Source organism: Vollenhovia emeryi, unplaced genomic scaffold (assembly GCF_000949405.1).
Source record: "Vollenhovia emeryi isolate VEMERY1.0 unplaced genomic scaffold, V.emery_V1.0 DF939142.1, whole genome shotgun sequence".
In the NCBI taxonomy this organism is placed as follows: Eukaryota; Metazoa; Arthropoda; class Insecta; order Hymenoptera; family Formicidae; genus Vollenhovia; species Vollenhovia emeryi.
In genome coordinates, this window is record NW_011967224.1 from 1,092,745 (window position 1) to 1,107,576 (window position 14,832).

Below are 14,832 nucleotides of genomic sequence, written 5' to 3' on the forward strand. Positions count from 1 at the left end.
GAGAGAGAGAGAGAGAGAGGGGGGGGGGACTCACCACGCGCCGAGAGGCAAATTCCGTCCAGTGCCGGGCGCGTTCCCAAACCCACCGAGAGGCGGATTCCGTGCAGTGCCGGGCGCGCTCCCAAACCCACCGAGAGGAGGACAGTGCGCTCGGCGGCCTATCGGCGCGCGAGCTTGTACGCCAATCGCGTTCGTTCGTAGCCGCGCGATCGCTTTCCGGACGCGCTCGCTGTCGATAGGTTAAGTGACCGCGCTCGCGATCGAAGGTGCTCCGGCAAGAACTCGCGGTGTTGGGGTCGCACAGTCGTCGAACGTGCCGCGGGAGGAAGGGTCGAAACGTCGCGCGCGCCGATCGGCGATCGGTTGGACGTTTCGCGCGGGCCAAGCGGCGACGGCGCTCTCGCACACGCACCGTCGGCTCCGACGTACCTCTTCCCTCCTCTCCCCCCCTCGTGTCTTTTAGCCGGCCGGAACCATCTTGCGCGACGTCCGATCTTCCCGCGTGCTGGCGAAGCGCTCGCAGGAAGCCGTGCCGGGGAGATAGCAGCGAATGCAAATGGCTGTCACGGCCGTGCGTGCGTGCCCGCCTCCGGTTCCCGCGTGTCCGACGTACGTGCGTGCCGCGAAATCGTCGCGCGCGATCGATACGTGATAACCGGCGTCGGCCGTCGGACACCGAGTTGCCGCTTGCACGCGGCGGCGCGAACGTCTTCTCATCGCGTCCGGCATTAATAACGTGTTACGTGCGGGTGCACGCGGGAAATCCGCTTGTGACGGGTGTGAAAGAGCGAAAGCGCGCGTGAGAGAGAGAGAGAAAGAGAGTGAGTGGAACGCGCGCGCGCGCGGGTGCACGCACGTGTGTGTGCGCGACCTCCGCAGCGGCGGCGAGCGACTCCCGTCCCGCGTCGGGGAAGGAATCGGAGCCGGGAGCGGATATCGCGCGCGGCTCGCCAGCAGCCGCGCTCTACCGCGTGCCAGGAGCCGAGGCAGCTCCACGCCAGATGGTCGCCGCGTTCGCCTCGGCAGCAAACCGCCCGGGGATCGCCGTACGTCGGCGAGCAGGTAAACAATCGCCCGGAGTCGTCGTCGTCCCGCCGCGGCCTGCCGCGCCGCGAGGCGCCTCGCCGCTCCGAACGCCCGGCGAAGCGTATTTACCCGCGCGCGAGGCAATTGCCCGTCTTCATCCCGCTTCGCGGCTGCACGGTAACGTGCCACGCGACGTTCCCTCCGATTCTGCCCTGTTACCGCGATCACCCAGGGAGAAGAAAGAGTCCGGACGATGTGAATTCGATGTGATATTGACCAGATTTATGTCAAATTTTGGCCAATATGGCATTGAAATTGACGAAAATTTGACATGAAATTGACACCGTCCTGACTTTTTCTTCTCCCTGGACAATACGGTCCGCGCGCGAAGGTGTCAGCGTGAGATCGCGTCCGCCTGACGTCCCGTGTTTTCGCCGTAGGTATATCCGCTTAACACAAAGACCACGGGAGGGAATTTCGCACGGCTAGGGAAAAATGCCCGCGGTCAGCGTCTGCGATCCCATCGCTGCCAGGCTCCACTGCGCCCTGAACAGCAGCCCGTCCAAGACCACGGACGATCTGTCGCTCGAGCTGGTGAGCAATGCCTCGCGGATCATGCAGACGGAGATCCGCTACGAGGAGCTCAAGGATTTCCAGGCCGCGAGTCAGGTGCAGGCCAACTGCAACATCTTCCTCAACCTGTCCCCCGCCGAGGGTCCGGAGGGGAGCAAAGCGAAGGACGGCGCCGGCTGCAAGAAGAAGAACGACGCGAGCAAAGGGCTGGTACTGCCGGAGCCCGCCGTCACCCTCTACTCCTCCAAGAAGATCCACCTCGGGTGGAAGGGCATATGTCCGGTCGGGGCCGGCATGTACAACGTTGGAAACTCTTGTTACCTGAACAGCACTCTTCAGGCCCTGTTTCACGTTCCGACTGTCGTCAATTGGCTGCTGTCCGACCCGCATCACAACTCCAAGTGCGAGCAAAACAGTAAGTTGTAGCCGCGCACGACTCGCTTGTCCCTGAAAGTACAGTTATAACCACGGTTTTGTATGGTGTTTTGATACTAGGATGCTTTTAGATGGCGGCGGGGAATGCCTTACGTGTGCGGTGGCCAAGACTCTGCAGTTCAGCCATCAGAAGTCTGGCGGTGCGATCAAACCGTTTTACATATATAATAAACTAAAGCGTACGTATTCACTTGTAACGATAAGTCTTGCACCTGTACACCTATCGGCAAGCATTGTAAGCACGGGCCCGTGTTTCCGCAGTCATTTGCCGAACTATGGTGCCTGGACAGCAAGAAGATGCTCACGAATTTTTACGCTATTTATTGGAGGGGATGGAACGCGCGTATTTGACTAGGCATAAAGCGACCAAGTTGGATAACTACTCTAAGGAAACGACACCCATTAATCAAATATTCGGTGGCTACATACGTACTGAAGTCAAGTGCCTGCAATGTCAACACGTATCTACCACGTTTCAACACTTTCAGGTAAGTGGTCGTCGCTGTTGTGACTGTTACGCGATCGATATCCCACGTGACGCCTTTATTTATTAACTGCCTGCCGTGTAATTCTGACAGGACTTGCTTGTGGATATACGCAAGGCGAATACACTGGACGAAGCGTTAAGTAGTTACTTCAGTAGAGAACAGTTGGACAACAATGACTACAAGTGCGAAGCCTGTAAGAGGAGAGTTCCTGCCACCAAGCAGTTCACGCTGGAGCGCCCGCCAAAAGTGTTGTGTGTACAGTTGAAACGATTTAGCTTTCTAGGGGGGAAAATATCGCGACATATCGGTTTCAAACAGACTATAGACATGGGCCAGTATTTGTGGAGAGAGCCGGGCGAGTCTCCCAAGCAGCTAACTTATAAACTTATGTCGATGGTGACGCACATGGGTCCCTCTGTAAATTGCGGCCACTATACGGCGGTAGCGCAAGTGTCGAGCGGTCAATATTATTCCTTCGACGATTCTTGCGTTCGTCAAATAAGCCTTAATAGTGTATTAAGTACAAACGCGTACATCATGATCTTCGAAATGGAGAACTCTAGCCAAACTCAGCAGCACGCGAAAATGAACGGCGCGATATCCGCGAAGAATGTACCGACTTCGTTATCCAATTCTACGAATAAATCGCCCGCGTCCAGAGCCTCGACGTCCGCCGGATGCTCCGCGAACGGCTCGTCGAGCGGACTGTCAAACGACCTCGGGAATTCGAGTAAAACTACGTTAATCGGCCCGCAGCTCCCGTCGCAGAGAACTATAGAGTTAAATCTTCCTTCTGTACAAAAACCCAGCGACACCGTTGGTACGCAATCGTCGCAGAAGACGCAGGAGAAGCCGCAGCCGAGATTAGTCGTGCACATAAAAAACGGGAAGGTTCTGAACGGGAACAGCTTGGTGCCGTATGAAGCGGGTTCCAGCGAGGAAGAGGACAATTGTTCCTCCGGGTCGGGGCCTTTGAAAAATCAAACGTCGAATACTGCGTCCCGAATTACCGTCACGAACGGTGTGCCAAAATGCCTTGTTGCGAAGGACGTAGCGAAAACGGTTTCCAATTCTAAAGAGCTGCAGAAAACCAATCCCAAGAGCAATACCAACGGCGTGTCGACAACGCTGATGCAGGTGACGATTGTAGACTGTACGAAAACGCAGAATGGATCCAACAGTAACGGCCGGATAAGTGTGCTGAAGCACCAAAATGGAAAGGCGGAAAACAGTCAGTTGGAGCAACGCGATAAGGACAAGTGGCGCCAGCCTGTCAGAATTAAAAACGGACAAGACGAGTTTGTATCTACGAAAGCGTCTAACAGCAGTAAAAGTTGGCAAGCTAAGGATGGATCTTCCAATTTTAGTGGATCGTCCAATGGATGGTCGTATGCCAGGTACATTCTTTTACTTATCTCTAACGTAATGCAATTCTGTAATAAGGCGATAGACGAGAAGTAATTTACTGTATCTATTCTAGGGAGGACACCAAGGCAAGTCAAAGTGGTATGACGCCGAGTGCCGCAGCTGTGCGAGATTTTAACGGTACCAATCGCTCGGAGACAGTTTCATTTTTGTCGAAAATGTCGCATCGCGGATACGGCAGTTCCGCAGGTCGGTACATTTGACTTAATCGTGAAACTTCAATCCAACTGTGGAATGACCAGAGAGTCTTATCGTAACTTTCGTGCCTTACACTTTCAGTGACGAACTGGAGTGGCAATAAAACGCAGCTCGACCGCGACGTCAATAATGACAGACGAGAGGAACGTAAACGTCATTTTAACGCGGACGACGAGGACATCGATAAGGGTCGAATAAAGAAGATCAACTATCATCGGTTGTACGAGGAGAGGCCCAGCGCACACTATGCATTCCAAAATCAACCAAAACACTGGCTTGGGAACCGAATTTATCGAAAATCATATCCATATTCTTCTTCCTACCCGCGGTCGCGGTCGCGTCATAGACAACAGCCTCACTATAGATACAGACGTTGATAGATATTGCTATGCTCACTCTCGCTACCATCGGCAACGCGAGCGACCGGCAAAGGTGAACACAGAATTTTAGGGACTATATTGACAATTTTGGAAGCGGTCCGTTTTAACAGACTGTGTGATTATATGCCGATTGATTTTGTAGAATAGTTATGTTATTCATTTCTGAATACGAAAGTGAATTTGGAAGTGAACTGTTGGATTGCGACAGTTGGTACGTTCATTGAAATCTGACGATGATTTTATTTATGGAGATTCACTCGAGAAACATGATGCATGTTCCTGATAAACTCGTGGCATTTTTTGCCTCCGTTGCATAAGTTTGATACACATATATATTGTATGGATCGATCCATGGGGGATGAGTATCGCCAATTGTACCATTTTGTGTTCAACGTGAATTGTGGAAAATTATAATTTCTTTTCCGATCGTGATGTTTGAATAACTAGTTGTAGTTTTAATACGCATTTTCATCAATAAATTTTCATCTTTGCAAACTAGGCTCGTGTGTGTCGATAAAAATACAAATGAAATTTAATAATTATTATTAATATATTGCTTAGCATGTGGACGCGGTTAAGTTTTAGGAAAAAATTAAGTAATAATGTTGAACAAAACTATTGCACATTCTATTATCAAAGTTATAATTAAATAAATAATTCCAAATTACGTTTAGTAAATATAAATATATTTCGTTGCTAAATTATCCTTTATTCAAAATAAAGCTCTTGTCGACTGTATTTTATTCCTCTTCAAAGCAATGATAAGTTATTTTTATTACTAAAATACGGGATTTTTTATTGGCAATATAGATGAAGAATCTTAGTTGTAATATCAAAACAAGAGAGAAAATCAAGAAAAAAAAAACGCTTTGTGTGAAACCTACGAATTTTTGTAAAATTTCAATAATACGGAGAGCAATTTATTGTGTATCCTAAGAGGATAAAATATTTATAGTAAATTGCATATATGTAACGTATATGTAATAATCCGTCCTCTTTTTAGTAGAGGTACTCTTCCCCCCTGTTAGAATCAACGCTAGGAAACAGCCATTCTAGGAAACGACTAGCTATGATAATTGGATTTGTTGTGGCGTTTCGGAGCAAGTCGCGCAGATTGCAGATCAGCACATTTGATGGCAGTACCGCGCCATTTTCTTTTACTATAAATTACAATGGCACATACCTTGTCAGTGAGTGCGAATTTAAATATGTTTTTAAGTGTTTCTACTGCGATTATTAAAATAACTGTATAACTAAATAAGGGACATATAGTTACAACAGTTAATAATAATAATAATATTAATACCGAACATGTAATGTAATGATATGTACATTACTTATGATATAATAAGCCCAGGAGCGCTTATAACTTTAAGAAATCACTATTAATGGTTACGAAGCCATAAGTTAATTTTCTAAGCGACCCATGAAAGAGTCAATTCTCAATTATCTCATCCCTTATACGATACCTCATTACATCATCCGATAGGAAAAAAAAGAGCGTTAGCCGAACGTAAAGGAGATGTACATCAATAAAATTAATACGCGATGTTATAAAGTGACTTATACGCTATACAAGCAAACTAACGGCAGATTTATGTACATGTATAAAAGGAAAACAACAGTGTCGTTTATATAAGCCATAACAATCAATAAAAAGAAACCAACTGAATATGTCTATCTACTGAAGAAAGGACACCATCGCATCTCGGACGATGTCGAGTTGGCTATGGAACTACATTTGTTTTCCGGTCAGTTTGACGAGGCGCATACAGCTGGAGATAATTTTCATAAGCCGCCGTCATGACGACCGACGACGTATCGGCTCGCGACGTCGTGCGAATTCTCGTAAAAAATGTGAGTTTAGCATCACGCACCAGCGTCGGGAACGGACACGTTTCACTTTCCTTTTGTGTAACTGGTTCAGAAATTGCGTTCACGACCAAACGAATTTCGCATACGACTAACATGTGTTTCATTTAGGTGAACATTCTCAAGTCGGAAGGTCGCAGTCCGGATGTCTCTCTTGATTTCCGCGACAAGTTCGAATTGTTTGGTAAACTGTCGTGTAGCCTGACGGATAAGCTCCAGTCACTGTTGTATTTATCCGAGAATTACGTATGCGCGAGCGACTTTAAGCTATTCATAAGCGAGATTGTCGGTTCGTGGAGCTCTATTAACAAACAGGTGAGGCTTTTGTATTTTACATTTATGCATTTCTCGTACAAGTATTTACAGGATTTGGCGTATCGATTGTACAGGTTCGTGAAAAATGTTCCAAGATTCATGTGGGCAGTCGCTCGCTATCTGGGACACCGTTATCGGAGCTCCTTAAAAAGATAAAGAGAGAGAGATCTTTAACAAGGGAACTGTTGCACGTTCGCGAGGCTGAATACAGTCGTGAATATCTCGCCAAGTGTTACGTTTTGTTAAATGAAATCGAAGAGCTAATACGCAATCTCGAAAGATCCGACGATAAGGCACGTATCTATGAGTACCGTTTTTTAATACATCGTTGCATGTAAGAAAAGTTTGCGAGATATACACACACGTCTATAGAATCTTCCCCTAAGCAGAATTATACAATTGATCCTTTTTGATTTGCAGTTACAGCAATACATAGCTATATTGAAGTTGAATCCATTCCTTGTTAAGCTAGTGTCAGTTATAGACGAGTACGTCTCGAGCATTGAGATATCGCCGATCGACAGGTCCATGTGTCCAAAGCTGGACGTTTTCCCAGTTGTCGCGAAACTTCTCACCGGCGAATTATTGGACGACGAGCCCATGGACCCGTCTCGCGTTCTAGCGGATAACGTGCCCAGGAAGCCAGTGTTCATCATTAAGATAAAACGCAGAGTGGACGTTCCGTCGATGGCGGCCGTGGAAAACGATGTAAAAGCGCAAAATCACGCGTTACAGTGCAAGAGTGAGAATAATGTTATATAAACAATATGTATAATAAATATTTTGTATTTCAGTAATAACTTGTATTTGGCAAACGTGTCGTAAACCATCAACGCGCGTCAAACAAGTCAGATCTCGAGGAATGAAGCTTAATCTTTTGCAATCGGTATTACACAACGTATGAATTATCCGTAATATGCGCATTGTACATTATACACGTTCATTTTTGTATCTCAAGGATACTACGTACCGCTCGTACGCACGATCGTCGTTTTCTCGACAGTCGAAGACTAGATTTAAAAGATGCCCTCGAGGTCGGGGATGGAGCAGGACGGTGCCAATCTTAGCGCGAGGTCTTTGTGACGTAGGAATTCTGGCGGAAGAAGCTGTTTCTTTCTCTGTAAAGCAGAGGGGTAAACAGAATAAGTGTGGTGGGCGAGACGTGAGATAACGAGGATACCTCGCAGTTGTGTACAACTAACCGGCGGAGGCTGCGGAACGGCGTGCGTGACGTTGGTAGCGATGGGCGCCCATCCTTTCGTATTGAGGCATTTGTAACATGACTTAGGCTCGCCGATACACGTGGAATGGTATCCATGGCCGCAGCTGAACACGACTACGTGATCGGAACAATTGGACAGCGGCTGTCTGCACACGGGGCAAGTTACGGAAACGTTGCCGCATGCTCTACCGGCGTCCCTGAGTGATGGAAAAATTGTTGCATACAGCTGATATGTCCGTGTAAGAGTGCAAAAGTTTGTGAGTTTCGCGGTGCTTTTCGTCGTTCAACCTAGACGAGGTCTCCCTCCCTTACGTTCTATTGTCAGGGAAAAAATGTTACATTCAAGGAGATGCACCGTGAAGCTTTACAAACTTGCGCACTCGGTTAAAAACTAAGGTATTTCATGTGTCATTAGAACTTTCAGGCTACCTCAAGGATTTTTCCAGCGCCTTGTGAAGTTCCAAGCTCACTAATCGCGCGGTAGTTTCGACTAGGGTTTGCTCGTATCGCGACTGAATGAGGACTCCGGACAGCAGTTGCCGTATGTCGCCCATCGTTCCGCTCGTTGCCGATGGATTTCTCAGGATCTGCTCCAGTATGTTGGACAGTATCGACGTGCCACTCAGAGATTCCAGAATTAATCTCAACAACTTGCCGTTCAACACGTCCGCCTTCTGCCTGTTGTTGTCCGAATGCGTGCGAAACATAACTTCCACGAGGGGCATCCAATCGAGATTGCCCGCCGATCTCCGACATATCCCCGCGAGCTGAATGGCGGCGTGCACCGTCTCGCTTTCCGAAGCCTTGTCTTGCCGATACATCTCCAGCCGAGTTTCAAACTCTTTCAGCAGAAGATCGAACGCGTCCTGGTAATTGCCCAGTTTCTCCAGCATCGTCGCCTCCGCGTCCTTACAATTCCACCTCTGGACGATCTTCAACGCCTCGTCCAATCTACAACCGTGCGGCCCGTGTAAATGACGAACCACGCGCGCCGGCTCCAACTCGCACATCAGCGCTAGATATCTCTCCAGGTGTTCGGTCGTCAATTCCAAGGAAACGTCCTCCTCCTTGTACTGCGCGACCTGATACAACGCTCCTAGCAGCTTGTATTCCAAGCTGACGTTATCGACGAGACCGTGCAGTATCGCGTCGATCTTGTTTTGCAATCGGGCCGCGACAATCGTGGCGAACTGATTGGCGTTGATCGTCACGAGAGTCTGGGCGTGAGTCGATATCGCTTGGTCCAACGAGACGGTCGGCAGATGCTCGAGCCAGGGCCACATGTCGTGATGCCTCGATGGCTCCAAGATCATGCATTTACATACCGCCACCCAATCCTCTCGCGCGCTGTACAGCAATTCCGCGACCCTTATGCTGCAACACAAAGCCGTCGTGAGAATAATTGCGACGTATATGCAGCAGACTAACGATGCACAACGTAGAAACTTATATAGATGAATTAGAGATACTTACAAACTCGCTCTATTTGCTAAATTTAATAAAGTGTTATCAGAAATATTGCACAACTTTTTAGAATGCAGCAACCCCAACACGGCGCTCTCTCTCTCAGCCTTAAAGTCCTTGGACAGTTCTACGTGCGAGTCGATGCACAATATATCTATCATTCTATTCAATATACTAGACTCTAGCGTAACGGTGTTTTCAGACACTTCGTTTGCGACGAATATGAGAACCAGAAACTGCTGTTCCGTCGTGATGTAATCGATATTTTTCGGGGTAAGCGGCGTGCTCGGCAGAACGATGCTCAACAAGATGTCTATGAGCCTCTGTCTGTGCCGGAGGCCCATTTCGGAGGTAAATTCCGGCTCCTGAAATGCGATGGCTATAACATCGAGGAAGCCCTTGGCGTCGAATTGCAGCAACGTTCTCAGGTACGGATACTGCCTCTCCATGTCATTCGCCAAGCTGGAGTGCTGGGACAACAGGGCTCGCAGTATGTCCGCTTTCGCTTTCTGCGGCATGCCTTCGGGGAGCTCGTCCTTGGGAAATCCGCGACCAGCGAGGCAGCAGCTAGTGTAAACTAGAATAGCGTTGCCGAGTTTTATACAGTCTCGGGAAAGGGCGGTTACGGAATCCTGCAATAAATTCTGAAGTACCGGTACCAGCTGATGAATGGGCGCAGTGAAATCGCCCAACGCTGTTGTCTGCAGATAAATCAGCGCCTCCCAAAGTCCGCGCTGGCGACAGATTGTCGTAACCTACGGGCAAAAACGTACGTTGCTGACACCGTGGACGTTGTGAACGTCATTTCTTAAAACGCAAATGCCTAGTTTCCCCACTGTTAACGTACTTGATGAATATCTAAGCAATCCACATTGAGTAGAACCACGATCGCCTCCAGCGAATCTATTTTGTTTTCTTGGTCGTAAAGAGTGACCAATTGCTGGGCGATCAGCGGCGGCAGCCTCGGTGGAAGACTTCCGTCCAGCAGAGGAGCCTCGAGGGCGTGCAGGTAACTAGTTTTCAGTCCTTCCGACTCGTAGACTATGTCCCACAACTTTCCGAACAGCAAATCTATATTCTCCAGTTGAATGCAGTAATCGACGCAGGTGAGCACTATCGTGTCGTAGTCCACATTCTCGTCCACCAAACACTGATTTAACTCGTCCATGTACTGCACCAGTACCTCGCAAACCCTTTCGCGCGCTATTTGCCTGCGACGTTGCTTAGAGCCTCGCAGCCCGATAACCGCCTTGCCTTTGTCCTGATAAAACGAAAGGCCCAGTGCCAACGCCTCGGGGAAACGTTTCTGAAATACGGAGGGAACGTGTTTACTCTCGCAATCGGATATTTCCCGTCGCTTTCAACTTACCTGCATGATCAGATGTTGCAGCCTCTCAGTCCACGTTCTCATACATATCACATGTAAACTCTTTGTACCTAATAACAACAGCTGCGTACCGAAGACCACTACGGTGTTGTAGCACGCGCGCTCACCGGCTAACGCCATGGCCTGAGCGAAAAACAAATATACGCGTAAATGTAGCATCAAAGTACACTGCCCTTTGCTCTCGTACAGCGCTCCTCGTACCTTGGAAACGTTTCCGCCGGTGGACAATCCCTTAAAATGACTAGAAGCGTAAGAAATGCCGACGCGACTCATGTCCAACGTCTCCAAGTTATCCTGCGCTCTCACGTCCAACAAATGCAGCTTCTCTTGAGCGTCCAGTACCACGAGAGATCTCGGATTTAACCACCTCAAATTGCTTATCATATACGGTAGCGTCATCCTTCGAAGGGGCGACAGTTTTACCCGCGTACCAATTTCCGTGTACACCTTGTCAACGGGCAATATTTCTTAGTATTTAAACGGAGCATCGAATAAGGTATAATACACGTGAGTATCAATACTTGATAAAAGTACACCACGTTGTCCCTCGCAAGCGCCAGCACCGGGTCGATCACGCGAGTGCCGTCGGCCGTTTGTATGACAACTAGTTGCCAAGACAGTTGCGGTGGTGCCACCGCAGCGCCGGTCAACGGGTGACTCAAGACAACGCGCATTCGCGGTCTTATGCAGACTACAATTACCTGGGGGAACAAGAGTAAACGTTTACGCGCGTTCAACCGACGTTACGCCTTCGAGTCTACTGCGAGGCACAACCTTCGACAACGTCGCCATTGCTACCAATGTATAATTTTTCAGCGGGTGCGACGGCAAATGGTTCAACAGCAGGGGCTCCAGGGTGCACACTTCTCCCTTGGAGCCGCTGAACAAGCACCTGCTGTCGCAGCCTCGCACGCCCATCACTCTGGTGAAATTCAGCTCGAACACCGAGCCACCGCTGTCGCTGCACAGGGCTATCTTCGGCGAATCTGTAAACTGAAGCGGCTGGTTCAAACCTGTCGGTCGGCCGGACGGGAGCGGTTCTCGCGTCACGCGCCAGGGGAATCGAACGGCGTAGTGTACCTTAACGTGTAACACAGCAGTGTCGAGCGGATGTACGTCGGTGAGGGTCCTCAAAACCTTGCCATTGCTGCTGTCCAGCATCAAGATGTGCCCTCGGACGAAACCGGCCAGCACTCTGCTGCCGTCGTGGTTGAAGCAGAGGGCGGAGACCGAGCCTTGGTGCCTCGTCTCCTGATCGCACCATCGCAGTGTCTGCGACGAGTCGAAGCCGAGTATCAAACCGTGACTGGTGCCGATTATCAGCATGTTCCCTCCGGCCGCGACCGCGCTAGCCAAGCCGGCGTTGACCCTCTCCTGCGTAAACCACGTTGAGGAATGAACGACCGTTTCTATGTTTCTCTCGAGAGCTCGGTTACCGTGCACGTGCGGCACGGAACGAATGCTCAGGGATTTAAAGGAATACACGGACTCCCGCAAGTCTCGCCGCATAATGAATGGAACAATTGCTCACATTGGCCGATACAATTTGTGATGTTATTCCTTTGAGTATGACATGCCTTAAGATAACACCCGAGGCCAGCCTCTGAGCGGTCTTAGAGGATTTGTTTAGCGAGTTGAGCGACAGGTGACTGCCGATACTGGTTGTCTCGCTGCTGCCGAGCTTCTCGCCCGACGGCACGCCGGCGTCGTCCTCCGTTTCCGACAGTGACTCGTAATCGGGCTCCATCAGTATGCTCTCCAAGGTGGGTAATTCGTCCACGATTGGTATGGCATACTCCATGTTATCCAACTAGAAGGAGCGAGACGTGAATACCGCTGTCGTAACAATTCCCAATGATTCGTTAGTCGTCAGTGAGAAGTCGGGACTATGAGCCGGCCCATTTTCTCTCGCCCAGAAAGAACACACAGTTCCGACTTCCGACTGCAATCAGAGACTGGCCACAAGAGAGTTGGTCAAATTCTTGCCAGTCGTAGGGATAGTCTACGTTTCTCTCTCACTCGCTGGAATTTGACGAACTCTCTTATGGCCGGTCTCTGGTTACAGGGGTCTCCAGACCGGGCCAGATGCCTGCTTTCTATCGCTGCACTGGCGAACTGGTGCAGTAAGCTGGCGTGAGAAAAAAAATACACTTGTCTTACTCCAATTTATTGCGCTAGTTCGTCGGTGCGGCGGCAGGAAACGAGCCTTAAATTGCGAGGGGAAGGTGCGAATGTGAGAATGCAAGGTGCCGCGTGGGGGCGAAGCGCCGCGCGATAACGATTGCGTCGCGTGCACGCGTTAGATAAGAGTTTCATATCGTCGCACGGGCGATCGCGCGGACAGATACCTCCTCGATGTCCAAGTTAATAGCCTCCGTGACGAGGCACTCGTCGCCGTCGGATACAAATTCATTCTCGGCCATCTTACGGTCAAGTCACGTTATCGCGTGCCCCGGTCAGAACGGCTGGTCTACATGCATCTGTATTTGACAACTGTTCGACACTGTTGTTTTCATTCTACATATCCGCGATAGCGCGAGCGCCAGCGAGCACGTAGCCTGCAGATGGCGGCGGTGCGGGATCCGTGCGCGCCACGCGCGCGACGACGACGTCCCCCGCCGGCGCGCGATTGGCCCGTGCCCGGCGGAGCGCGCACGCGTCCACGAGGCTCGAGGAAACACGTCAAACGGCGACCCGCACTTTCTGCACTCGGAGCGAGGTTGGACCAGTGTTGTTAGATCTGCCACCACCCCTTTTTCGGGCATGCGCAGATGCAATGTGGCGTCAGTGAAGTAGTAACCTCTGATATACGAAGGTCCTGTGAAGGCCCTATTTTTATACTGACAGGAATATTCTTCAGGTTCGCCAGCAATAATTAAACAACGTTAAGGTTTGTTGACCGTATCTGGCGAATTTAATGCTTTAAGTATCGCTACGTTTCGACCATCGGTTTCGGCCGAACTTATCAAGCGATCAGACTGTGGTGGTCGTGTACGTAGATCCGCGTGTGTTTTGACGAAGTACAATTGATTTTTAATTATGATAACATAATGTGAAAATTAAGTGTCGGCGTTTGAAACCAGAGGACATTATTCGATAAATGACGGGGCACGACTGCCTATTTTTATATGTGTCCGTAGTCGGTACTTCAGTGAGCCTCAAATCGACGCGCATGCGCTGAAAACGCGACCAATCCGACACCACTGCTGACGGGACGTCGGTGAAGAGCAGAAGGGAGATGCCAAAGTGCAATTGCGTGTCTCACGAGTCAGCTGCTAAATCCGAAACACAAAACAATCCTCCACGAGCTGCGTTTCGAAGTGTATCAACGGTACCGAGAAATCTATGGTTCGCGTCACGTATATTTGTGGATTTTCAGCACTGCCGGCGAACTGAGGAGAACATTCCTCGCTACAAGTTTGTTTTACTTCGCGTCGCCTCGCGTTGTTGGTCTGTTGAGGTTAGGTTAGGTTACAAAACTGTCTGCGTGCGAAGATAAAAATTTCTCCTCGGGCCACGTAGAATTTCTTAAGAAAGACTGCGAAGACAATCTAAGGCAATTTTAGATCCGTGCCAAAATAACCGCAAGGAACTTTTGGGTTTGCGACACATTAAATTTCCAAAAAAAAAAGAAAGGTCTCGTCAGCTGCGTTGCGTCGAAATGCCGTTGATTGTGGTAACTGGCATACCGTGCAGCGGCAAAACGACGAGAAGCGTCGAGCTGAAGAGCTACTTCGAGGAGAAGTTAAAGGACAGCGGACAGAGCGTGGAGATTATCAGCGAGAGCGACGCGATAAGCCAGGCGGGCCACGATAAAAATGTATACTTCGCTGGTAAGCCGGCGAGCGAGACGACGATATCTACACGAAGTCACGTTCTTGCAGACATAGGCTGATGGCAGAGAACAATCCGTAAACGCTTAAGACTGTCTCAGTCGTAGACGTACTGCAAGGCAGAGAGAAACGTAAGTCGTATACGTATAATAGCCTTTCACGACTTACATTTCTCTCTGCCTTGCCCTACGTCTACGACTGAGACAGTCTTATA

At 49.4% G+C, this 14,832-nt stretch overlaps 4 protein-coding genes and 1 long non-coding RNA gene across 5 annotated transcripts in view; 3 read left to right on the plus strand and 2 right to left on the minus strand.

Annotated features, from left to right (window-relative positions):
• LOC105566788 overlaps positions 1 to 870 on the minus strand; it is a 6,703-nt gene extending 5,833 nt beyond the window's left edge. The window contains exon 1 of the long non-coding RNA XR_001009309.1: positions 35 to 870. This is a non-coding gene — a long non-coding RNA (uncharacterized LOC105566788). The remainder of the gene's footprint in view (positions 1 to 34) is intronic.
• A 119-nt stretch (positions 871 to 989) lies between these two features.
• LOC105566787 (ubiquitin carboxyl-terminal hydrolase 36-like) lies at positions 990 to 6,197 on the plus strand. Its single transcript, XM_012021073.1, has 7 exons — positions 990 to 1,062; positions 1,467 to 2,014; positions 2,106 to 2,213; positions 2,296 to 2,522; positions 2,613 to 3,919; positions 4,003 to 4,136; positions 4,227 to 6,197. The coding sequence occupies exons 2-7, from the start codon at positions 1,522 to 1,524 to the stop codon at positions 4,520 to 4,522; spliced, it is 2,565 nt and encodes an 854-aa protein (XP_011876463.1). The 5' UTR covers positions 990 to 1,062; positions 1,467 to 1,521; the 3' UTR covers positions 4,523 to 6,197.
• Positions 6,198 to 6,276: 79 nt separating this feature from the next.
• Positions 6,277 to 7,509, plus strand: LOC105566786. The gene is made up of 4 exons (XM_012021072.1): positions 6,277 to 6,382; positions 6,509 to 6,712; positions 6,787 to 7,005; positions 7,133 to 7,509. Exons 1-4 carry the CDS (start codon positions 6,329 to 6,331, stop codon positions 7,472 to 7,474), a joined length of 819 nt encoding a protein of 272 aa, XP_011876462.1. The 5' UTR covers positions 6,277 to 6,328; the 3' UTR covers positions 7,475 to 7,509.
• On the minus strand, positions 6,708 to 13,390 carry LOC105566785 (vacuolar protein sorting-associated protein 8 homolog). The gene is made up of 13 exons (XM_012021071.1): positions 13,134 to 13,390; positions 12,317 to 12,595; positions 11,866 to 12,159; positions 11,560 to 11,778; positions 11,307 to 11,486; positions 10,987 to 11,232; positions 10,768 to 10,908; positions 10,246 to 10,704; positions 9,408 to 10,153; positions 8,364 to 9,308; positions 7,915 to 8,131; positions 7,683 to 7,830; positions 6,708 to 6,855 (listed from the first exon to the last, which is right to left on the minus strand). Exons 1-12 carry the CDS (start codon positions 13,206 to 13,208, stop codon positions 7,729 to 7,731), a joined length of 3,903 nt encoding a protein of 1,300 aa, XP_011876461.1. The 5' UTR covers positions 13,209 to 13,390; the 3' UTR covers positions 6,708 to 6,855; positions 7,683 to 7,728.
• Positions 13,391 to 14,108: 718 nt separating this feature from the next.
• The window catches only part of LOC105566791 (protein KTI12 homolog), a 2,694-nt gene continuing 1,970 nt past the window's right edge, over positions 14,109 to 14,832 (plus strand). The window contains exon 1 of the mRNA XM_012021076.1: positions 14,109 to 14,618. Coding sequence (XP_011876466.1) covers positions 14,447 to 14,618 — 172 coding nt within the window. The 5' untranslated portion in view covers positions 14,109 to 14,446. The remainder of the gene's footprint in view (positions 14,619 to 14,832) is intronic.